The sequence below is a fragment of the Pristis pectinata genome, chromosome 4 (genome assembly GCF_009764475.1).
Source record: "Pristis pectinata isolate sPriPec2 chromosome 4, sPriPec2.1.pri, whole genome shotgun sequence".
Lineage (NCBI taxonomy): Eukaryota > Metazoa > Chordata > Chondrichthyes > Rhinopristiformes > Pristidae > Pristis > Pristis pectinata.
The window spans coordinates 83,810,843-83,835,723 of record NC_067408.1 but is presented as its reverse complement, the minus strand read 5'-3'; the positions used below and the strand labels follow the sequence as shown (position 1 = coordinate 83,835,723).

Sequence of the window (24,881 nt, the reverse complement as noted above, 5' to 3'; positions counted from 1 at the left end):
CAAATTAGATACTTGTTTCTCTTCCCCTGACGGCAGTCAAAGTTGCTTTATGATTGTCCAACATAAAGGTGAGCCTACTGCAAAAAAAGGCAAAATTTTATTCCTCCTTGTCATACTGAGTAATCCATCCTGAGCTGATCAAGGCAAAAAAAAACAGGGAGAGAAAAGTTGTTTAAAGATGTCATTTAAACAAGTCCAACCAAGAATTAAAACTTTCCAGATATTGACTATTCAGGAGAGGCCTTACTGTATAGAAATATGCTTGCATTGGTAACTCCCAGTTTGTTGCCTGCCACGCACGTATAGTTGCCATAGTGGTCCTCCGTGGCATTGGTGACAATGAGACTGGACCGACTCTCCATGTTCTGGATTTGGATGCCTTGCGAGCTGTTATATATCCTGATGAGAGGAAAGAAAGCCAAAAGTTATTTATCCAAGGCACTAAAAAATTAATGGTTCTTTTGGCATTAACAACATATTATGAGCCCAATTTTCATTTTCTTTTAGATTCAAAATACAATTAAATTTTCAGATATACATCATGTGTGAAGAAGTTCAAAATGAAAGCTTGTCTAATGATACATCCCATATGTATAGTTGAGTACCTGCAATCATGTAGCATCTATTCCTAAATAAAAGACTGGATTTACACAGTTCCAAATGAAATTTAAACAGTTTAGCTTTTTGTAGGATTAATTACTAATCACAGCAGGTTAGGAATTCTTCCACAATTTTTCTTGTGCACTGGCACTATGAAGGAATTTCAAGCTTGGCTGAGTCCAGTGCATGCTTTCTGGGTCCCCTTCACTTATGCTGTACATACAGATGAAAGCTGCTTGATGTACATAGTGACATCAAACAATGTGCAAACCAGTTGTTGACATCACTTGCAAAATAAAAATTACATTTTGCATCTGAGACCTGCAATTGGTCAAGGTTCCTCACATAGAAGCAAAACAGTTAAGACCTGCTCCCTCTTGGCTGATCAGCAGTGGTCATCGAGTCCAAGGCATCGATATTCTTTCAGCTTTAAGATTCCAACACCTCCACCCTGTTTACAAATGTTGTTTGGTTCCAGATCATTTTTCCCCACCTCTCCAACACCTCCAGGATCCCTGCCAGACTGCTTCTCTGAAACCCCACACCACGAATATCAGATCGCGTCCAAGATATCCTGAAGGGGGAGGGAGAACAGCCAGAGGTCATGGTACACATTGGTACCAACGACATAGGTAGGGAAAGGAATGAGGTCCTGAAAAGAGACTATAGAGAATTAGGAAGGAAGTTGAGAAGCAGGACCTCAAATGTAGTAATTTCCGGATTACTGCCTGTGCTAAGCGACAGTGGGTATAGGAACAGAATGAGGAGGAGGTTAAATGCGTGGCTGAGGGATTGGAGTAAGGAGCAGGGATTCAGTTTTCTGGATCTTTGGGGCCTCTTTTGGGGCAGGTATGACCTGTTCAAAGAGGACAGGTTGCACTTGAATCCTAGGGGGACCAACATACTGGCAGGGAGGTTTGCTAAGGCTACTGGGGACAGTTTAAACTAGAATTGTTGGGGGGTGGGATCCATACTGGAGAGACTGGGGAAGAGGTGTTTGGCTCTCAAATAGATGAAGCTAGGAGTAAGTACCATAGGCAGGTGATAGAGAAGGGAAGTGTTCAGACAGGGTTGAGATGTGTCTATTTTAACGCAAGGAGTATTGTGAACAAGGCGGATGAGCTGAGAGCTTGGATCGATACTTGGAGCTTTGGTGTGGTGGCCATTACGGAGACTTGGATGGCTCCAGGGCTGGAATGATTGATTCAAGTGCCGGGTTTTAGATGTCTCAGGAAGGACAGGGAGGGAGGCAAAAGAGGTGGGGGAGTGGCACTGTTGATCAGAGATAGTGTCACGGCTGCGGAAAAGGTGGACGTTGCGGAGGGATCGTCTACGGAGTCTCTGTGGGTGGAGGTTAGGAACAGGAAGGGGTCGATAACTTTACTGGGTGTTTTTTATAGGCCGCCCAATAGTGACAGGATTATTGAGGAGCAGATAGGGAAGCAGATCCTAGAAAGGTGTGAGAATAACAGAGTTGTTGTGATGGGGGATTTTAATTTCCCAAACATCGACTGGCATCTGCAGACAGCAAGGGGTTTAGATGGGGTGGAGTTTGTTAGGTGTGTTCAAGAAGGGCTCTTGACACAGTATGTAGATAGACCTACAAGAGGAGAGGCTGTGCTTGATTTGATATTAGGGAATGAACCTGGTCAGGTGTCAGATCTCTCAGTGGGTGAACATTTTGGTGATGGTGATCATAATTCTATCTCCTTTACATTAGCACTGGAGAGAGATAGGAACAGACAGACTAGGAAGGCGTTTACTTGGAGTAAAGGGAATTATGAGGCTCTCAGGCAGGAAATTGGAAGATTAAATCGGGAACAGATGTTCTCTGGGAAAAGTACGGAAGATATGTGGCAAATATTCAGGGGGTATTTGTGTGGAGTTCTGCATAGACATGTTCCGATGAGACGGGGGAGTCACGAGGCGATACAGGAACCGTGGTGTACAAAGGCTATAATAAATCTGGTCAAAAGGAAAAAAAAAGCATACAAAAGGTACAGAGAGCTAGGTAATGTTAGAAATCTGGAAGAGTACAAGGCTAAAAGGAAGGAACTTAAGAAAGAGATTAGGAAAGCCAGAAGGGGACATGAGAAGGCCTTGGCGGGCAGGATTAAAGAAAACCCCAAGGCGTTCTACAAGTATGTGAAGAGTAAGAAGATGAGATGCAAAAGGATAGGGCCTAACAAGTGCAGCAGTGGGAAAGTGTGTATGGATCCAGAAGAAATAGCGGAGGTACTTAATGAATACTCTACGTCAGTATTCACTACGGAAAAAGATTTGGGGATTGTAGTGGGGACTTGCAGTGGCCTGAAAAGCTTGAGCATGTAGATGAAAAGAGGTGTGATGAAACTTCTGGAAAGCATCAAGTTAGATAAGTCACCGGGACCGGATGAGATGTACCCCAGGTTGCTGTGGGAGGCAAGGGAGGAGATTGCGGAGCCTCTGACGATGATCTTTGCGTCGTCGATGGAGACGGGAGAGGTTCCGGAAGATTGGAGGGTTGCGGATGTTGTTCCCTTATTCAAGAAGGGGAGTAGGGAGTAGGAATTATAGACTGGTGAGTCTTACCTCAGTGGTTGGTAAGCTGATGGAGAAGATCCTGAGAGGCAGGATTTATGAACATTTGGAGAGGTATAATATGATTAGGAATAGTCGGCATGGCTTTGTCAAGGGCAGGTCCTGCCTTACGAGCCTGTTTGAATTTTTTGAGGATATGACTAAGCACATTGATGAAGGGAGAGCAGTAGATGTAGTGTATATGGATTTCAGCAAGGCGTTTGATAAGGTACCCTATGCAAGGCTTATGGAGAAGGTGAGGAGACATGGGATCCAAGGCGACATTGCAGTGTGGATCCAGAACTGGCTGGCCCACGGAAGGCAGAGAGTGGTTGTTGAAGGGTTGTATTCTGAGTGGAGGTCGGTGACCAGTGGTGTACCTCAGGGATCTGTACTGGGACCCTTACTCTTTGTGATTTTTATAAGCAACCTGGATGAGGAAGTGGAGGGGGGGGGGGGTTAGTAAGTTTGCGGATGAAACGAAGGTTGGGGGTGTTGTGGATAGTTTGGAGGGTTGTCAAAGGTTACAGAGGGACATAGATAAGATGCAGAGTTGGGCTGAGAAGTGGCAGATGCAGTTCAACCCAGATAAGTGTGAAGTGGTTCATTTGGGTAGGTCAAATATATTGGCAGAATATAGTATTAATGGTAGGACTCCTGGCAGTGTGGAGGATCAGAGGGATGTTGGGGTCCGAGTCCATAGGACGCTCAAAGCGGCTGCGCAGGTTGACTCTGTGGTTAAGAAGGCATATGGTGTAATGTCCTTCATCAATCAGGGAATTGAATTTAGGAGCCGTGAGGTATTGTTGCAGCTATATAGGTCCCTGGTCAGACCCCACTTGGAGTATTGTGCTCAATTCTGGTTGCCTCACTACAGGAAAGATGTGGAAGCCATAGAAAGGGTGCAGAGGAGATTTACAAGGATGCTGTCTGGAATGCGAAGCATGCCTTATGAAAGCAGGCTGAGGGAACTCGGCCTTTTCTCCTTGGAGAGACGGAGGATGAAGGGGGACCTGATAGAGGTGTATAAGATGATGAGAGGTGTTGATCGGGTAGATAGTCCGAGGCTTTTCCCCAGGGCTGAAATGGTGGCCACAAGAGGACATAGGTTTAAGGTGCTGGGGAGTAGATATAGAGGAGATCTCAGGGGTAAGTTTTTTACTCAGATAGTGGTGAGTGCGTGGAATGGGCTGCCGGAAACGGTGGTGGAGGCAGGTACGATAGGGTCTTTCAAGAGACTGCTAGATAGGTACATGGAGCTGAGTAAAATAGAGGGCTATGGGTAAGCCTAGTAATTTTTAGGGTAGGGACATGTTCGGCACTGCTTTGTGGGCCGAAGGGCCTGAACTTTGCTGTAGTTTTTCTATGTTTCTATGATAAACAGCAGAGGTCTTTTTATAGGCATATTATTTTCCTTTGTTCTTTCACCTCAATAAAGAATAAAACTTGAGACAATAAAAATTGTTCTGGGTCTATTGCTTATTTGTGCATGCATTATGCAATAACAAACATTTAATTGACAAAAACCCTTTACATCATTTGGACATTTGTTACCAAATGTGCATTATTAAGAGTCTCTGCAACCTTTCAAATATTCTTGTGCCATGTTTCAAGTTGCTTTCTCTCACTACTGTCATTTGATTAAGCAACCACATGGTAATTACATTTTTTTCGCAGGATAAAGAGTACATATATTTGATTCAATACACTAATTATTGGTTTCAAGGACTGAGGTATATGAGCTACAGTTATATACTGTACTGAACTAATGCATTATTTAATCTCTCTATAAAGAGTCCACTAGGATTCCATTAATTAGACAGACACACAATTTTTATATATTTGTGCTAGTTTCATACAAGGTCTTTTTGAAGTATGCAATAGACTAAATTTATCCCTTCATAAACAAAAAGGCAAGACAATGAAACAGAATTTCTTTTCATTAACTCTTTCTATACCGTGAGCAACAAATGTCCTCATGGGTGTTATGTTGACACGCACAAATGAGAAAATAGTGTGTGTCCAGATTCATGTGCATGACACCTTATGACTTGTATATGGACCAAGGCACTTGTTTGCTTTAAGACTATTAGAAGAAGGAAATTTTTAAAATTGCATTTAAAACAGAACCAAACAGCCAATCAAATAAACTGTAAGTAACAATATACTACATGCCACACAGTTCCTCAAAGGAAATTTAACTCCAATGGCTACTTAAGTTTTTATCATATCTTTGGTTCTTGTTATTTCAAGATAAGATCATTGTGCCGTTCAGCATAAAGCCCAACAAATACCCCTGGCTACCTCTTAAGTATGACATACTCAAGGTAATTTCCAATGCCATGCATCATAATTTAGATATTCATCTCCTGTTTGGAACTCATCTTGACTAAGGTCACTCACCGCTTGTCTTCCTTGTACCACTCAAAATCTGCTGGTGGGACAGCAGAAACCTCGCAGTGAAGCATCCCAGTACGCCCCACCGCAACGTCTGCACTCTGGGCATATTTAATAGCAGGGGCATCTGTAAAACAATGCAGATTCACAAATAAGAACCACCCTCACAAAATGGCAACTATATTGTGATGTTATTTTGCCATATTGCCAGATAATATATTAATTTTAATCTAGATGTGGCAAATTTCAATTATGGGGTGTAAATGCTAATACAATCAAAGTATTTTTTATTGTATTTTAATATCAGATCATAGTCAGTTTCATTTAAATGTGCTACCACCTCCATTAAATTAGCAGACAGAGGAATGTCATATGAATGTAAAAAGCATTCATTGATTTGTATCGACTATGCTAATTTTCCTGGCATAACGGGAGATTTCTAACAGAGAACCAGGATTCTTAGCAATGTATACCTGCAAGTTGTACATCCCTAGGCTATAATTTTCTCCATATTTCAATGATTAATCACACTGGGGGGGTGGGGGGGAGCGCAATTTCTTGGTATACTTTATCTCCAGGACATGTTCATACTAAGTGTATTGAATTGAACACCCTCCCTTGTAGTATTCAAAGGATAGTAAAGGGCAGTTGAAAACTGCTGTTAAGTTTCATTGCATTATTATCATTGTACTGGCACTGACTCACATTATCACATCTTTCATTCACAATTAGCAACTGGTCTTAGTCGGCTTTCTGAATTCTGTACATCTAAAATTCCAACAGAATGAACAATTGTGTATTCTATCAATTCTTTGTAGATTAATAGATAGCAGGAAAATGTGTTTAATTCACATGAGTAGATTCAGCAATATTAATTTATAGAATTGTTTAATTATGTTTCAAATCACTTTTTGGCTGAGTTGCTACAGTTATCAAGTTGATGAATATAAGCTATCAAACCTTTGTAAAAAATATATTCCTTTTAATACTTGACTAAATCAGTTCTATTTTTAGGGCAACAATGTGCTAAAATGTGATTAAGTATAAACATCATTCTTTCTCCTTTTGGAAGACAAGAAGGATCAAAGAAAGAAGCTTTGTAAACAACTTACAATTGACAGTGATGTGGACTTGTTTCTCATCAGCAGAAGCAACTTCATTGGCAGCTTTGCATTGGTAAGCACCTGCTTGGTACCTGTTGATCATGAAGATTTCCAGATATTCCTCTTCCTCTTCAATTTCCTTGGCTAAAGTGAAGATAAAAAATGTACTATTTCAAACAATAATATTGCACATTTATGCTTGTTCTTCAATAAAACCAATTCTGCAGGAAAAATGGAATCAACATTTTTATACATGACATCCCAATTTGATTCTTGAGTTGCTCTTCATGAGTTAACTCAATACAAAACAAATCATGAGAGGTCAACCTTCAGCATTGGTCAAATAGTATGTAGTTTTAGCTCACCTTAACAAAATGTAATACTGGATTGAACTTGTATTGGCAAGTAATAAATGATCCCCACATTTATCACATTGGACCCAACATCATTCACTTCCTATCATTACTGTGATATACATTTATAGAAATAACTTGCATGGTATAAAGAGGCAACTCTGAGATGGTGAAAGAAATCACAAACACAGTGCACTGTAGAACTGAACAACACATATATTGGCCTTGGTTTGGTTGAGGACAAGAGAATTTCACACCTGCTGGCGAGAATAATACAGATTTGCTTCAGCCAGATGATGTTGAACTGGACCACTGGTGGAGAAGTAGCATTGAATGTAATTGGCATACTTGTGATCTCATGCACGTGGAAGATGCTACTAAGCAGCAGACAAATTTTGTTTGAAATGGTTGGGGACATGGTTCTTACATAAACTACAATCAACTTTATCATCTGAAGCAGAAGAGCTGTTTGAAGAAATTGAAGGATTAAAATCAAAATCAACTGAAAAAAAAGTGGTCAGTGATAATTCTTTGCCCCTGCTTGGTCTGAGACTAGCTTCATTATTGAAGCTAGTCTCAGACCAAGCAACCCTAACCCTAACCTGGGACATTTGCTGATAAGTAAGATTCTGCTTATACACCAGCTAGGCTTCTGCTTTACCAATGCTGTGATAACTCTCTTAATTTTGATTAAGTTCCCCAGATGTTAGTGCAAGGTACTTGGGAGGATTTTGTGGACCGGAGCTGCCTTTGTCATATTTGGTGCCAAGAATGAGTTATTTCTTTTCATTTGTTCTTTTCAATAATTATAGCATTCTTTATTATTCAAGATTGCTAACAGTTGCTTGGGTAGTTAAATACCATTTGTCTGCATTTGAAGTATAGATCACATTGTTCAAAACTTGCTTTTCTTTCCTGAAGAAAAGTGGTGAATGAGATGAGCTTTTGCAACAAACTGCAATCATTATTATTACTAAGTTTTTAGTCAAAATTAATTTAATTAATGAATTTAAATCCCCCCCCCCATTCCAGTAGTGGGATTTGAATATTTCTCTCTGGATTATAAACCCATTAATATTACCACCATGATATAGTGCATGCTCCAAGTTATGTACTGTTTGATGATACAAGTTGGATAGAGCCAATATACACCAGAGTGACACTGATGTACTGAGAGAAGGAATATTTAAGATAATGATTCCCTCAAAATCATGCAGTGATAGAAAAAGTGACCAACATTTCATGAAATAGAAAAGTATGGATTTTCATTGTTACAATTGTATTGCAACCTTATCTGGATGCAAGATAAAAACATGACAACAAAAGCCTTGGCTGAGAAAATCCATTTCAGTGTACTCAACTATACACTTCCAGTTTTCAACCATCTTAACAGAGCACACAACTACATTTCTGAATGCCTCCAGTGTGATATTATGTGCAAGTTTCATATCTCAGCCTTCAGCCCTCTCTTCACAAATACTGAAATGTTAGGTCACCTGATATTAGTAACCACATCCTTAATGTAATTTGATGCCACATATTGAAATACTGAAAACAATTTGGGGATTAATTTAGTTACATATACAGTACCAATACTTTCTTCGTGTACTTGAGGTGAGTGTGTATAATCATGCTGCAGTTTACACAAAATCTGGTTGAAACATCTCAAAGGATCCAAGCAACTATTGTAAATTACAGATTTGAGATTTCATGGATATCATTAGTTGACTTACCTAACACAGAAGAACATATTTGTTGTATTCAAGAGCACGTTGAAAGCACACGTTTCATTGTACTATACAATTTCATAAATCATAAAAGGCTTAAAGCAATTACAGAGAGGGGACAGGGCAACAATGGTTGTTCGCAGTCCTGCAGCCAAAGCTCAAAACCATTGCTTCAATAGAGAATATATTTCATTGTCAGAATACATTTTTGTGAAAAGAGTACAAATATTAGAAACAATTCCCCTTTCTGTCTTTGTTTGTGGCTAAGATATAAATATTAACCATCATCTCAAATATTTCCCTCTATTTGCAACTGAAATAAGCAGTGATATTTGTCATTATCTGAAAGACAAATATATTATTTGGACAAATTTATAATAAAAATATCTACTCTGTATTATCACTTGTATTTGTTATCCTGTCTACTTGAGTACATTATGCCAATACCTCACGGATTTCAAAAGTATGTGTAATTATAACAGCTATTATTCATTACGCATGGTATGTTATCCTCAATCCTATTTACTGTGGTTGAAGTATTAATACTGAAAGGGTGGAACTGAATTGGAACATAGCACTTACAATATGGATACATTTAGTAGTAAGTGAAGATGGAATCATTTCAATGGTCGAGTGACTGATCCAGTATTTAGAAACTGTGCTGTTAATATTATGGCATAATTCGTCAGTGTACAGAAAGCAGCTCCATTTATGCACACAATTACCTGATAGAGCTTTGTAAAAAGTTCATTACAATATGCAAAATGTAGCAAATTCTTGCTGACACTGCTGTTCAAATCAGCTCCCTAAGTTGTGTACAATAAAGAATCCCTATGATTTGAATTGTACAATGATGTAGATGGTACTTTCATCAAAATTGATCCACATCAGCTTTCAGTTTGATGGAAAAAGGAGCTGGACTTTGCAGCTGAGTGGTCCATATTAAATCCACTGCAAAGCTGAAAAATAAAAAAAAAATTGTCAACCTTGCATTCTTTAAGAAATTGACATCTCTTGATGGGTCAAGGGAGGGCACTATTCATCTAGGTGGAAAGCTGTAGAAAGCTAAATTTAAATGTGCTATAAACATCAAAATGAAGATTGGGCTCATTCGTGGAAAGACAGCCATAGTTTTGTTTAAAATGCTAATTGTAAGATTCTACTTCTTGCTAAAGTTGCCTGGATATGCAGGGACTCACCCTGAAACATCAAAAATTCCTTTCCTCCTGCAGAAGCTGCTTAACCCACTGAGTTCCTCCAGCAGATTGTTTGTTGCTCCTTCAATACACACCTTAGACAACTCCTTCAGCAGTAGTTCTACTGCTGCACCACCAACCTTTAAGTGCAATAAATTCCCCTTTACAGTCATTCAAAGAGAGAAAAGAAAAAAGACTTCATGCTTCATTTTGCTGTTAATTTTTATTTATATGTTAGAGCCTTTTCCATGCTTTTTTAAAATGATAATGTTGAGTTTCAAATCATCAATTTTATTTCTCATCTGAATCATCTTCCATTCAAGTTACACAAGCAGTTCCATTTGGAGAAAGCAAAGAATAAACTGGCAGAACTTTACTTAACCTGAGAGGTTCTTCCTCTACACTCCATCCAAAGGTTTCAAGGTTATTTATTCTTCAGTGACATTGTCCCTTCTAATTATCAACTGAAGAAGCTTCAGGACTTATTAAAGTGACTAGGGATAAAGAGCTGCTATTTCATCCATCAGAAGTACTTGGCTCATTTAATTTGTTGTTGAAAAGGGATCAGATACACAAGACTAACAATAGACCACAGGCCTTGATCACCAGAAGATCAATTTGCATGCAATGAATTCATGACATTTCAGACTAAAATACAGTGGCAGCCCTGGTGTAAAACCAAAATATTGTCAAAATCTAAACTTGTCAACATTGAACATAATTTAGTTTCCAAGAAGGCACATCACAATGACTTGAAATTTCTCTACTCCTGAAGGTGGGAATTTAAGGTTTCATGGGGCTCATTTTACCAGTCAATCTCCCACCATGAATCTGGACTGACTGGAGGCTTTAGGGATTTCAGTGTTGTTCCTATCAGGCACCAGGAGCATAAATTTGGCTGATTTTCTTTATTTCCTAATGTCATCAGTGAACTCATTAAAACAAACATATCTGGAACATCTTGATATGACATAAAATGTCAAACTTACCTATTATTAAGTTTAATTTGTATGTTTAAACAAATTAGTATTAAAAGCTCAAAAAATTCCTTCATACAGAAAACAGAAAATGCTTGAAATACTCAGCAGGTCAGACCGCAACTGTGGAGAGAGAAACATTTAACGTTTCAGATGGATGGCCCTTCATCAGAATGGGGAGGAGAGAAAAGAAGCTTGATAAGCTGCAGGGAAGGTGAGGGCGGGGTGATCTCTCTGATAGGGTAAAAACCAGGTGATCATGGGGATAAGGTGTAAATGAGATTTTCCAGTATGTGCAGTTTTTCTGATTTTCCTTCAGTATGTATACTTCTAGCGCAAATTATTTTTTAAATAACCTAACTGGAAAGTTTGCAGAAAAATGTAAATTAAATAGATAAAGTCTGCATTCTGCAAAGTGTTTCCTCAGCTCATTGCACATGCACATTATTCCGTGACTGCCTGGATTTTGCAGCACCTCTCAATTCATGTAATTAAGGGTGATTTAATTGAGGTGTATAAAATTATGAGGTCTAGATAGGGTGAATAAGAAAAACCTTTTTTTTCCCTCGACTAGTGAGAATAGTTTTAAGTGAATTGGTAGAAAAAAGTGGAATGGGAACCTAGAGCTCACTGCCTGTAAGGGTGGGGAGAAAGAAAAAAGCCGAAAAAGAATATAAAAAAGCACTTGCAAACCATAACTTCCAAAGCAATGGATAAAGAATAGGAAATGCGATTAACCTAAATGGTCCATTCTTGGCCAGATAGTATGGACCATGTAGCTTCCTTCAGTGCTGTAAATTTCTATTATTTTACATCTCAAGTATCTACCTAGTGCTAATATTCAAGGGAAAAGACTTCTAAGAGATTGCACCACTGTGCACTGCAGGTAACATCATCCTGGTCTACACCTTAGATCCAGGTATAAGTGTTGAGGGCAGAGGTTACACAAAATAATGATATTGCTGCCGTGTGGAAAATGTTTGCAATGATTTTTCTAGCTGATGTACATCTCTGCGATGGCCTTAAGGTGACCCAGAGTAAATGGCAACAGATACCCTTTTTTTTAGTTATAGTGGTGTTATGACCTGCATTTATCACTGGTGGCATAATAATGGTATTGGGCACTTCCATGACTTCAAACATTACAAGCATTACAAACTCTGGCTGGGCTATTCTACAGGGAAATGCAGATAATTTTTGAAATAATTGTCTTGAACAACAGTGGCTTTTGCTGCCTTTATGTGAGAGTAGCAACAAGAACCAGTAGGAAAATCTCACAAGATGGTCTCAGAGCACATATTCAAAGCAGACATGCAGAAAAATGGCAGAGATATTTTTCTGGTCCCTGGTCATACTAATAACAATTTAGTAAGTATTTTTCCACATCAGAAAACCTAACATATTCCAACAGCATACTCCAACAATCTGAGTGCCACCTCCCAGGATTTAAATATTGAGAAAGGCGTTGGTAATTAATACTTCAAGCAGAGAACTGTCGAGTCAAGTTGCATTTGAAACTTGTGCCCAGGACACAAACTCAAATTTTTTAACTGGAATCAGATTTATAAAATCAACCCAATAATTACCTCAGTTGGGCTTTTCTCATGAGGAAATATTTGTATTGGACATGAAATATCACCATAGTGAAAATCACCTGTTTCTGAACCAAAGGTGACTACAAATGAATATATTTATTTCAATCTACAACTGGTAATGAAAAACATTGTTCATTCTTGACAGGGAATACTAGACTCAGTAACTTAACTGTTGACTCTGAAATATTTCAGGTCAAAGACCTTTTATCAGAACTTCTTCCCATCCATTGTTTATACAATACTTCCTTAGATCAATCTTAAATTTTCCACACCCAACATTAATTATTTTTAGCACAGGTTGCAGGTAATGACATCTGAAAAGAATTGTTAAGTTCTTAGTTCATTTTTCTTTTAAGTGGTGTCTTTTGGTGAATATATTTGTGTCTTTGGATCCTTTGCCAAGATGGATTTTTTTAATTTCTCGTAATCTGGAGTATTTCCAAAACTAATCCCTGAAGAGGATTGGCACCTTCATGTACCAGAAATGTATATGAACATATTCAAGGAAGGTTGACTAAATTGAAAAGAACAACACCACCATTTTTCATCAAACAAGTGGAAAAGATCAAAGCAGTCACATAGCAGACATTGTGCATTTATTATCTGTTATTTGAATATATCATATTCTGTCATAATTTAATTGGAACTGGTATGGGAAGAAATGTCATTTACATTGTAAGCTGAAATACCAAGATTAAAAAGACACTCGTGACAATGAAAGAATGGGGGAATGGAACCAAAAGGATGGCTGTACTAGAAGGCAGTGTAGATCAATGTACTGAATGATGCACATCACAACAACTCTATGATTCCATGATGGAAATATACAAAAGAAACTGGCCCACAAATGACAAACTGCATTTACAGTTGAGCCCTTTCAAGTTGGATGGTGGTACTTGTTTAACCACCCATGTTTGAAAGTTAGCAGATCTCTATTAAGCAGGCACATTAATTATTTTCTGTAAATAATGCATTTCCACAATACACATATATCCAAATACAAACTGGAGAAATGTTTGATCAATGAGCATTAAGAAATAAGCATGGTGGATGAGAAGATTTTTCTTGCCCATTTCCCCTTTCTTCCCACCTTTGTAAGAAGCAATTGACTTGGAATGACTATGAAGTTCCATGCTCCATTTTTTAAAAAATGATTGGTTTATCCTTCAATCAATGTCAGCCAAGAGCGATGTTTGAAGCAAATAAAACCATTTGTATTTATTTTGCTTGCCAGCAACATATCTAAAATCAGCAAGAAATGTCATGAAAAGATTAATTCAGGGATTAATTAATATCATTGGAAGTGAGAAGTAGAAATATTTCTCACTGAGCAACAAATGATGCAATCTTGCACATACATCAATATAATTCAGTGGATTGATAAGTGTTCCAGAGATCTTTTGAAAACTCTATCATGTAATTTTCATATTTATTTCTGTAAGCTTACAGAAAATAATTTGTCCTAATAAAACTGAAGAAAATATTCACACATACTGATAACTGATAAGTCTATTACATGCTCACAAGATGAATGCAGAGATGTCAAATAAAACCGTTGTCTCCTGAGATTTGAGGAAAAATAAAATTCAATGAGCAGTAGTTGAAATGTCTTTCTGATCTCTGATTGTAAACAATCTCATCGAGAATATTTTCTCAGTTTACTAAGATTGTATAAACACTGCACTCTCATACTAAACTTGCAGATAGGACAGTACCCCAATTTCTGCTGACAAAAATGACAGAAGATATCAGTGAAGCAAAAGGAAGAGTCACTCGATACACCTGTTTATCATTCTTATGGGAGACAAGGGATGGAGTTAAGATCCCTTGCTTTAAAATGGTTAGTATATTTCTTTAGGGCTAGATGCTGCTTAGGACTGTGGGGCTTAAATGTCATTGCTAATGTTGAGACAATGTTTTTAAAAGGAATACAATTAGATGGTTATTTTAAGCAAAGAAAAACAAAGAATGCAGCAGTTGGGTGCATGGCGGGCACAAGCATTCACAACTCCTGTTACAAGGTACGGAATAACAGTATTAATGTAACATTGGATAAGCCAAGTCAAGGAGAAAATACCAGTGAGTTTGATGGGCTAAATGGCCCCCTTTTATGATGTTGCATTCAATGATGGAGACACAAAGTAAATTGCAGAAGTAGTCAACAATGTAAAATTTCTATTTCAAGGTTAGAATTTTTTTTAAGTCTGCAGTGAACAAAACATCACTTCAGTACGAAGCAAATGAAATCATATTAAATTATCCAGTTACCATTAATAAAATACTAAATGACCTCTTTCCAAAGCAATCAGAAACAGAATCATGCCTTGAGTTAGAATTTGTCACAGCAATTGTATTCAGTAAAATTTTATTGAACGTTCTTTCTTGATACTTAAACTAGTTCTCTGTAACTAATATCATATAATCGTATTAAAAATCAGAATGTAACACCAACTGTTTCTTGCTATTAATAAGGTTCAGCATCTTTGTATCACTGAACTTAAATATAACATACATTAATTCCAACTACTTAAGAATAAATTCAGACCTACAATCATTAGTGTTTAAACCAAAAGATTTATTACTTGAGCATTATAGTTTTCATTGATTTTTATTTGGATTGTGATTATTGTTGTTAATTTTCTCAGTGTTTGCTCATGCCAAAGGTTGGCCCTAATTCCTTCAATTCTTTTTATTGAAGGGTGCTGTTGAGAGAGTGAACTGATATACTGATTTTGTTTGTTGATAGGCCAGTGTTATGGTCAGTATTCCTGCTAATCCTTTCAACATGTAGTCTAGCTTTCATTTTTAATAGTAAATAAACATGATTAATTTGGCACTGATTAATTTGGCAAAATTTCTGTTTTCAGAACAAATAGAAAAACAAGTCATGTAGAAGTACCCACGTTACTGAAATCACTTTCAATGAAAATACCAGTAACCTTGAACATACCTTTTCAATTTAACTTTCAATGCATCTTGACCTGATTTTACTGCGTTGAAAGGCATGTATTGTTAATATCCCATTTACAATACATACCTTTCAACAACAGTAAGGACTTGCATTTAAATTCACCCTTATTATGATAAAACACACCAAATGGGTTCATAAGCGTGTTATCAATTACAATTTGTTACTAATCCACAAGAGGATACATCAGGAGATATCTTGATCAAAAAGCTTGGTTTCAAGAAGGATCTTACAGGAGAAGCAAGAGATGGAGGTGCAAAGAGATTTAGGGTGGGATCTCAAGAAGTTTGGGTCAAAAGTAGCTGAAAGCATAGCAGTCAGTGATAGAGAGGTTAAAATCTGGGATACACAAGATATCAGAAATGGAGGTGTGCAGACATCTTGAAAGCTTATAGTGCTGGAGGCATTCAGAGAGATAAGGAGGGAAGGAGGAAACCATGTTGGGAATTGAAAAAAATAAAGTTTAAGCATTGTTGGATCAGCAGCCAGTGCATTCAACAAGCACGAGTTGTAGGTTAGTGAGACTTTGTGCAGCTATAGAAATTAACATCTATTAGTACAAGCTTATGTAAGAACATAAGGTGATGGCCAGGAGATCACCAGGTATGCCCTTCCATGGCAAAGTGACACCAGTATTTGGAGTTAATGGTGGCATAGACAAAGAACTGAGCAATAGATAAAGTGAGCTACAACCATGGTCCAGTGATATTATTGAGCTGGAAATAAATGGTCCTGGTGAAGGAGAGGAAGTAGGGTTAGAAGCAGATCTTTGAGTCAAGTATAACCCAAAGGTTGTGAACAGTTTAGCTTTCCCCAAACTACATTTCCTTTTTGGACTGTCATCACATCACACCTTACCCAAGAGGCAAAATATATTGCATGGAATCTTTTTCCATTGTTATATATATTAAGTTCGGTGGAAATTCTGTTAGTTTTTTTAAAAAAACTTTTAGCCACATAAGCCTTCATATTCCACTGCAATTAGGGAATTTGTTGCCAGCAGAATGCATTGAACTAGTCATTCATGCATTTCAATGGCACAAGTTAATGTACCATCCAGGTTAAATATGCTTCTATGATTGCTAACATCAGATGTTCCCTAAGATAATCCTGATAATCAAACTTAACATTTCATGATGATAACATCCATAAGGTTGAAAAACAGCAAGAAGAACTGCAAAGTATTCTTGGAAGGCATAGGCAGATCAGTAGTTCATGCCAAAAAGTGGCAAATGTCATTTAAACGGGATAAACAAGAGGCATTAAAGTTAAGGGTGATTAAACCAGAATGACTATGCACACTCAATAAGAATCTACAAAATAGAAGTCGGAGTATAACATAAGGTTCCTTGAGCCTGGTTCTTCATTCACTTTGACCATGGCTGATGCTGCATTTCAAGTCCACTCTCCTGTCAAATCCCCACAACCTTAGTGTCAACAAGAAGAACATAAGAAAGAAAAACAATGGACAAGCAGCAAGAATGAAGATTCAAAAGCACCATTCCTTGTCAGTGCAAGTCCTGGTAGATAAAGGCAAGAAAAATCCATTGATATTAATAAATATGGATTGAAGTAAAGAATTAACAGTACATTTGTACAAAGGTTCAGTAAATCCACAGTTAACATATTGTGTGCAACTCCGATGCCCCATTAAGAAAGGGCATTAAAACCATGAAGGGCACTTAGCAAGAATTCAGCAGACAGTTTCAGGGATAACAACGATGTAAGGAGACTTCAGTACTGGGATTATTTTCCAGACCAGACACAGTCAAGAAGAAATTTAATGGACATATTTAAAATGATGGAAGATTTTGATACAGTGAATAAGGAAAAGATTATTATACACTGGTTAGGTAGTCAATGGTAATTTATCATCTCAATTTTAAATGGGCGCTAGGGAAGGGAGAATGAGGTTAGAAAAAACTGGATAACTATTCATAGCAGTCAAGAAGTATGTAAGAAGCTGAGTGCCCATTTTCTGCCTGCATACCTTTTAGTATTTGGTGTGACCTGAATTTATCTTTGTGTGACTGAAGATTCATTTTAATAATGTCAATAAGGCATGACAATGACTCTTTTAATCTGCACAATGCATTGCATTTAGTTTAAAGTGAATAGATTTAAACTAAATGCAATCCGTTGTGTAGATTCACTTAAACTGAATTCATTTTCTCAGCAATTAATTATCACCTCACACCCAAAGCAGACACTCAATACTGCATGTGGTATTGGGTGATGATGCAAAGCAACAGCAGGACATCAACTTAGCTGCTTTGTATGCACTTAGTTCAAACCTTTCTGATTTCCAGACTTGTTTCAAAGCAGTACAGGCAGTTGTTTTTCTTCATTTCTTATCAATCATGTAATTTAATGGAACTGCTGGGGATTCAATCTGGAATCAGGATACAAGCCTCTGAGCATTTGCCCTAAAAACAGATGTTACCAATGTGTATTTTTATTATTCATTGAGAATATAATTTTCACAAATATCTACTGCATTAGATAAAAAACTAATTTCTCAAGCTGTATGAACTTTTTCAGAACTCTGATTAATCAGTGAGATTTGTTAACCTGACAAAATTATGCTTTTATTTTCAGACAGCAATGTCAGTAAAGGTTATCATTTTTCATTCAAGATCTCACCAGGTGGTCGGTTAATAGAACTTGAGTGTAACCAAGATCTCTTCAATAATATCCAGGTCTTTCGGAAGCCACTGGTAGGACAATCAATATTTCCTGCACTTTCAATGCATATGATCATTATGCAAACTAGATTGAATTATTTTTTTTCCATTTTAAAATTTCATTTTTGTACCTTTTCAATGAATTGCCATTTCACTTTACAAGATTAAATCGGCAGCATTTTGGAACTAATTCTGACTGAAGTAATATTCAAGCAGTTAGGCAGTGAATTTCCACAGTTATCTTTACGTATAGGGTAAAATATAGAATCAGAAATCTCAACTAAATAAACAATTGATTGCAAAGCTTACCTAAGCTTTAGAAAGCAAGGATCAGATGGAGCTCTGGGGAGTTACAAGGTAGCCAGGAGGGAGCTTAAGAATAGACTTAGGAGAGCTACAAGGGGGCATGAGAAGGCCTCGGTGAGTAGGATTAAAGAAAACACCAAGGCGTTCGACACGTATGTGAAGAATAGGAGGATGCCAAGGGTGAGGGTAGGACCAATCAGGTATAAAAGAGGAAATGTGTGCCAGGAGTCAGAAGAGGTAGGGGAGGTCCTTAATGAATACTTTACTTCAGTATTCACCAGTGAGAGAGACCTTGATGTTTGTGAGGATGGCGTACAACAGGCTGATATGCTAGAGCATGTTGACGTGAAGAAAGAGGATGTGCTGGAACTTTTGAAAAACATTAGGATAGATATAAGTCACCGCAGCTGGACAGGATATGTCCAAGATTATTACAGGAAGGGAGGGAAGAGATGCTGCACCTTTGGCAATGATTTTTGAATGCTCACTGGCCACAGGAGTAGTGCCAGATGATTGGATGGTGGCAAATTTTGTTCCTTTGTTCAAGAATGGGAGTAGGGATAACCCTGGGAATTACAGACCAGTGAGTCTTACTTCAATAGTGGGCAAATTACTGGAGAAGATTCTTAGAGACAGGACTCATGAGCATTTGGAGAAGCATAGGCTGATTAAGGACAGTCAGCATGGCTTTGTGAGGGGCAGGTCATGCCTCACGAGCTGATTGAATTCTTTAAGGATGTGACAAAGCACATTGATAAAGGTAGAGCAGTGGATGTGGTGTACATGGATTTTAGTAAGGCATTTGATTAGGTTCCTCATGGAAGGTTCATTCAGAAAGTCAGGAGGCGTGGGATCCAGGGAAACTTGGCTGCATGGATTCAGAACTGGCTCACTCATAGAAGACAGAGGGTGGTTGTAGATGGAGAGTACTCTGCCTGGAGGTTAGTGACCAGTAGTGTTCTGTAGGGATCTGTTCTGGGACCCCTGCTCTTTATGATTTTTATAAGTGACTTGGAAGAGGATGTGGAAAGGTGGGTTAGTAAGTTTGCGGATGACATGAAGGTTGGTGGTGTTGTGGATAGTGTGGAAGGTTGCTGTAGGTTACAACAGGACATTGATAGGACGCAGAGCTGGGCTGAGAAGTGGCAGATGGAGTTCAACCTGGAAAAGTGTGATGTGATACACTTTGGAAGATCAAATTTTAACGCAGAATACAAGGTTAATGGCAGAACTCTGAGCAGTGTGGAGGAACAGAGGGATCTTGGGATCCATGTCCATAGATCCCTGAAGGTTGCTGCGCAGGTTGATAGGGCTGTTAAGAAGGCATGTGGTGTGTTGGCCTTCATTAGTCAGGGTATTGAGTTCAGGAGCCATGAGGTAATGTTGCAGCTCTATAGAACATCTGGTTAGACCACACTTGGAGTATTGTGTTCAGTTCTGGTCGCCTCATTATAGGAGGGATGTGGAAGCTTTAAAGAGGGTGCAAAGGAGATTTACTAGAATGCTGCCTGGATTGGAGAGCATGTCTTATGAATATAGGTTGAGCGAGCTGGGGCTGTTCTCTTTGGAGCGAAGGAGGATGAGAGGTGACTTGATAGAGGTGTACAAGATGATAAGAGGCATACATCGAGTGGACAGCTAGAGACTTTTTTCCCAGGGTGAAAATGGCTAACACAAGGGGGCATAATTTTAAGGTGATTGGAGGAAGGTATGGGGGGATGTCAGAGCTAAGTTTTTTTTACACAGAGAGTGGTGGGTGTATGGAACGCACTGCCAGCAAAGGTGATGGAGGCAGATGCACTGGGGACATTTAAAAGACTCTTAGATAGACACATGAATGATAGGAAAATGGAGGGCTATGTGGGAGGGAAGGGTTAGATAGATCTTAGAGCAGGATAAAATGTCGGCACAACATCGTGGGTGGAAGGGCCTGTACTGTGCTCTAATGTTCTATGTTTTAAAAGACTCCAATATTGAACAGAGATTTACGAATCCCATAAAATACAAGAAAACCAGCAGAATACACTATTCAGTCTTTCAAGCCTCTCTTCCCATCTCTCATATCTATTCCATTGTGGGATTCAAGTTCCAACCCACCTAGAACATTTCCCGAGTTAAAATGTTGCATATATTATTCGTTGATCCTCATAGGTAAGAGAAATAGTCCTGAAACTTCATCAATTATCATATCTCCATCATTTAATCCAGCCCATTAACTTGTGCAAAGAATATTTCTCCCCACCTACTCCTCCACAGTGCATTAAGGAGCTCTGAAGCAATGATCTGAAATAATAATGCAGGTAAATTTGAGTGTGCTCAGCGGTAAATGCCAAAGACAACCATCTGAGGAACCTGGGGGACAGCTCAGAAGTGAGCACAAATTATATTTCTAAAATACTGCAAAAGAACAATTCCCTCAACTCCCTTTTGAAGCTCAAACAACTGTAGACAATAAAAAAGTTTACAAATAATTATAATCACGAAGGTAAAATGAACTGGGGACATTAAAACAGTAATTTTAAAATGAGATGAATAGATTTGGCCAGTTAACAGAGCAATAGCTGATTTAGTTTAATCATCAAAGTGTGAGGAATTGCATCTTAGACCTATTAACAGATGGGAATATAATGCTGTTTTCACACAGTAGAGATGACTTCAGACTTTGCACACTGAGAGCTGACCTTGTGCAAAAATAAAAGGTCTGTTCATTTACATAACATTGCCGCACTTCTCCCACACTTTGTATGATGTGCTGAGAGTACAGTAATGCCAAGATACACGCTATCAGCATCAGCATCTCAGAAAGGAATAAATGGTTATCCTTACAGTTATGGCACAGCATGGGAGGGGGAAAAGTGATACTACCGATAGATCCCAAAAGAAGAAAAGCTGAGACTGGAACCAAACAGATGAGGCAACAGCACCAATGCTCTCCACCCCCAGGAAACAAGAAGCATCAATGCAAAACATGAGGCACCCCAGCTCCAAGAAATCAAGAGCAGTGCAGAGAAGGATGCATGCCAGCTCCTGAAGTTTGGAAGCAGCTCAAAGGACAATGCATCCCAGCTTCTGGAATCCAGAAGCAGCAATATTGAAGCTAAAAACCTGGAGTCAAGATCAAACAGGTCTTCCCACTTGAATGCTGCCTGGTCACTGCAGTGGAAGTCAGCCACAGTAGAGCGCAGGACCCTTATGTCAGCCCAAGGCAAGTGCAGCAGTTTAGACATGCCTTGGGTTTGTTGGGACGGAGTAACCAACTATTGTAAGGTGACTATAAACCATAGATTCACAACGCAAGCTGTGGAAAGATCTTGTGTGCACAAATACTGGGTGCCACTGAATGCTGAAGTTCCATCTGTGACTAGTGTTACTCCTATTTTCCAAGAACATGGAAAATAGGAGTCACAGGATGTGTCAACTCCTAAAGCCTTCTCTGCCATTGACAAAGGTCATGGGTGACCCAATCTTGGCCTCAACACCACTTTGCTGACCTCTCCCCATACCACTCAACTTGCTTTAAATTTACATGTCTGTCAATCTCTGCTTTGAACATATTCATTGACTGCCTCCACAGCTCTATGACTCTATGCTCAATTAGGCAACTTGGTCGGCATGGATGAGTTGGGCCAAAGGGCCTGTATAGCTCTGTATCTCTATAACTATTGTGTGTAGGAAATTCCAAAGATTCACAACCCTCCGATAGAAGACACTCCTCCTCATATCCATCTTAAATGTGTGACCTTGGTTCTGAAACTATGCACCCTAGTTCCAGATAACCAACTTGCAGGGTACCCAGTAGGGGAAGACCCTCTTTGCATCCATCCTGTCAAACCCTGTCAGAATCTTACAGGTTTCGTAGAGTCATACATGACGAAAACAGACCCTTCAGCCCAACTGGTCCATGCTGACCAGGATCCCCATCTAAGCTAGTCCCATTTACCTGCGTTTGGCCCATATTCCTCTAAATCTTTTCTATCCCTGTATCTGTCCAAGTACTTATTCAATGTTATTTACGTGCCTGCCTCAACCACTTCCTCTGGCAGCTCATTCCAAAAACTGACCACTCTCTGGGCGAAAAAAATAGCCTCTCAGGTTCCTATTAAATCTTTTCTCTCTCACCTTAAACCTATGCCCTCTTGTTCTTGATTCCCCAATACTGGGAAAAAGACTCCACATGCACCCAATCTATGCCCCACATAATTTTATACACCTCTATAAGATCACCCGTCATTCTCCTACACTCCAATGAGAAGTCCCAACCTGCTCAACCTCTCTCCATAACTCAGTCCCCTCAAGTCCTGGCAATGTCCTTGTAAATCTCCTCTGCACTCTTTCCAGCTTAATGGCATCTTTCCTCAAGCAGGGTGAACAAAACTGAACACAATATTCCAAACGTGGCCTCGCCAATGTCTTGCACAACTGCAACGTAACATCCCAACTTCCATACTCAATACCCTGACTGATGAAGACCAGCATGCCAAAAGCCTTCTTCACCACCTTGTCTACCTGTGATGCCACTTTCAGTTTAATTAAAATCACCTCTCTTTCTTCTATATCCGATGTGAAATAACTCAACCCACTCAATCTTTTTTCATATGTCAACCAAATTCATCCCAGGAATTAATCTCATGTGCTATGTCTGCACTGTGTCCAATGCAAGTATATTCTTCCAGAGATATGAAGACCAAAACGACCTGCAGTACTTCAGGTTCAACTCACCAATGCCCTGTAAAATCCCTACATTTAGACCCCTTGTAATAAAATGCTATCATTCCATTAGCCTTCAAAATTATTTACCGTACCTGAATGCTAACTTTTTGAATTTCATCTATCATTTTGTAGTCTCATTCCATTTAAATAAAAAAAATGTTTATTTATTTTTCCTTCCAAAGTGGATAACTTCACATTTTACCATCTGCCAAATTCTTTTTCACTCACTCATCAATATCCCTCTGGAGGATCTTTGTGTCCTCCTCACAATTTACTAGCCCATCTATCTTCATATCATCAGCAAATTTGGTGAAGGACTGGTCTGGCTACATTGTCACAGAATATTTCTTTCAACTGGACCATGCTATACTCCCGGCCCATCATGGAAACATTCCAGCAGAAGAACATCTTTGACCGCATGTCAATCTAGCAGTAGAGTATACTGAATGAACTCAAGGTCCACATGAAAGAGAGATGGTCGATCCTGTCTGATGGTTCTCCAAGCAGAATGTCATTTGGCAGGAAGCCTCATCACTAAAGCTTTCAAACAAAAAGCAAGGCCTTGCTAGTCTGATGGTGAGAAGGTCCTTTCTTGGTAGAATCTTCATGCACATCTGGATTCTCAGTGCCACTGCACACCATCCTTGAGGTGGCTGTGTTTGAGAAGGAAATATCATTCATCTGCTTCTGGAATGCACATCTAGGTCTGGAAAAATATGCAGTGGTCTTTGCTGAGTTTATTGCAAATACTTCCAAAGCACATGACTGTGTTCTGCAGATTGTTCCCAGGGACACACACTGAGACAAACAGCAACTGGTGTTGGAAGGTTATCAACTCAGTGAAAAGTTGCTTTTGATCTTCTCAAAACATGCTGGTCTTTCAGTGCAAGGAGCTCTTCAGATAGAATGTTGCAGACTGGCACATTCCATAAATCAGGACAATGTGATGAGGTACACACACTGACTTGGTGCAATAGCCACCTGTGGGGAAAGACCACAGTTTAATGCTGTTCGACCATTGCCTACTGAAGGGCTGGAACTTGTGTGAGACCTCCTTGGCCTGTTTCTCAAGGAATGTGTGCAAAGGGAAATGCTCATGTTATGTAAATGAAATAAAATGGCTTGCACTGAGAATGGTAACGTATAAATCTACTGTATCGTATATTTGCAAACTTTAGGAATGAATATTTTTGAAACAAAAACGATCTATTACCATGGAGAATTGCTGAAGCAAGTTGATGAAGCAGAAGACACCATTCCAAGATGCAACTTTGAAGGTTCAGCTGCAGAAGGTTTGACAAATAATGTTTTAAAGTTAATTGAAGAGCAACAACACCAGGGAAGACTGAATGGAAGGCAAGTGCTATGTTATCTAGCTGTAAATTCTGCAGAGGAACTGAGGAGGATGAAATCAGCCGGACTCTTGAGGCATTACTAATTTGAGTGCACTCAATATTTTGCATGCTTTTACAATCCAAGTGCATCCTTATAGCACTTCACTGTAAGCTATGTGCAGTAATTTATCAACTGTCTACTTGTGTTACAAATGCGAGGCACCATTATTCTTGAGCAAGGTGCCTCATGAGTGTTAAATGTGACAACCAAAGAATCCCCAGCAGATTGGCAGCGTACAATGCCCATGGGTTGCTGGTCTCAACACTTAGTTGTCACACATTTTTGTATGTTTTTCATTCCAACTTTTTACC

The 24,881-nt window shown here is 38.9% G+C and overlaps 1 protein-coding gene across 6 annotated transcripts in view; it reads right to left on the bottom strand.

Moving 5' to 3' along the window:
- Positions 1-24,881, bottom strand: part of lsamp (limbic system associated membrane protein) — a 1,650,453-nt gene that overhangs the window by 92,578 nt on the left and 1,532,994 nt on the right. For all 6 annotated transcript variants that reach the window (XM_052013654.1, XM_052013653.1, XM_052013652.1 and 3 more), the window contains 3 exons: positions 6,669-6,803; positions 5,563-5,683; positions 248-399 (listed from right to left, as the gene is read on the bottom strand). In XM_052013654.1, coding sequence (XP_051869614.1) covers positions 248-399; positions 5,563-5,683; positions 6,669-6,803 — 408 coding nt within the window. The remainder of the gene's footprint in view (positions 1-247; positions 400-5,562; positions 5,684-6,668; positions 6,804-24,881) is intronic.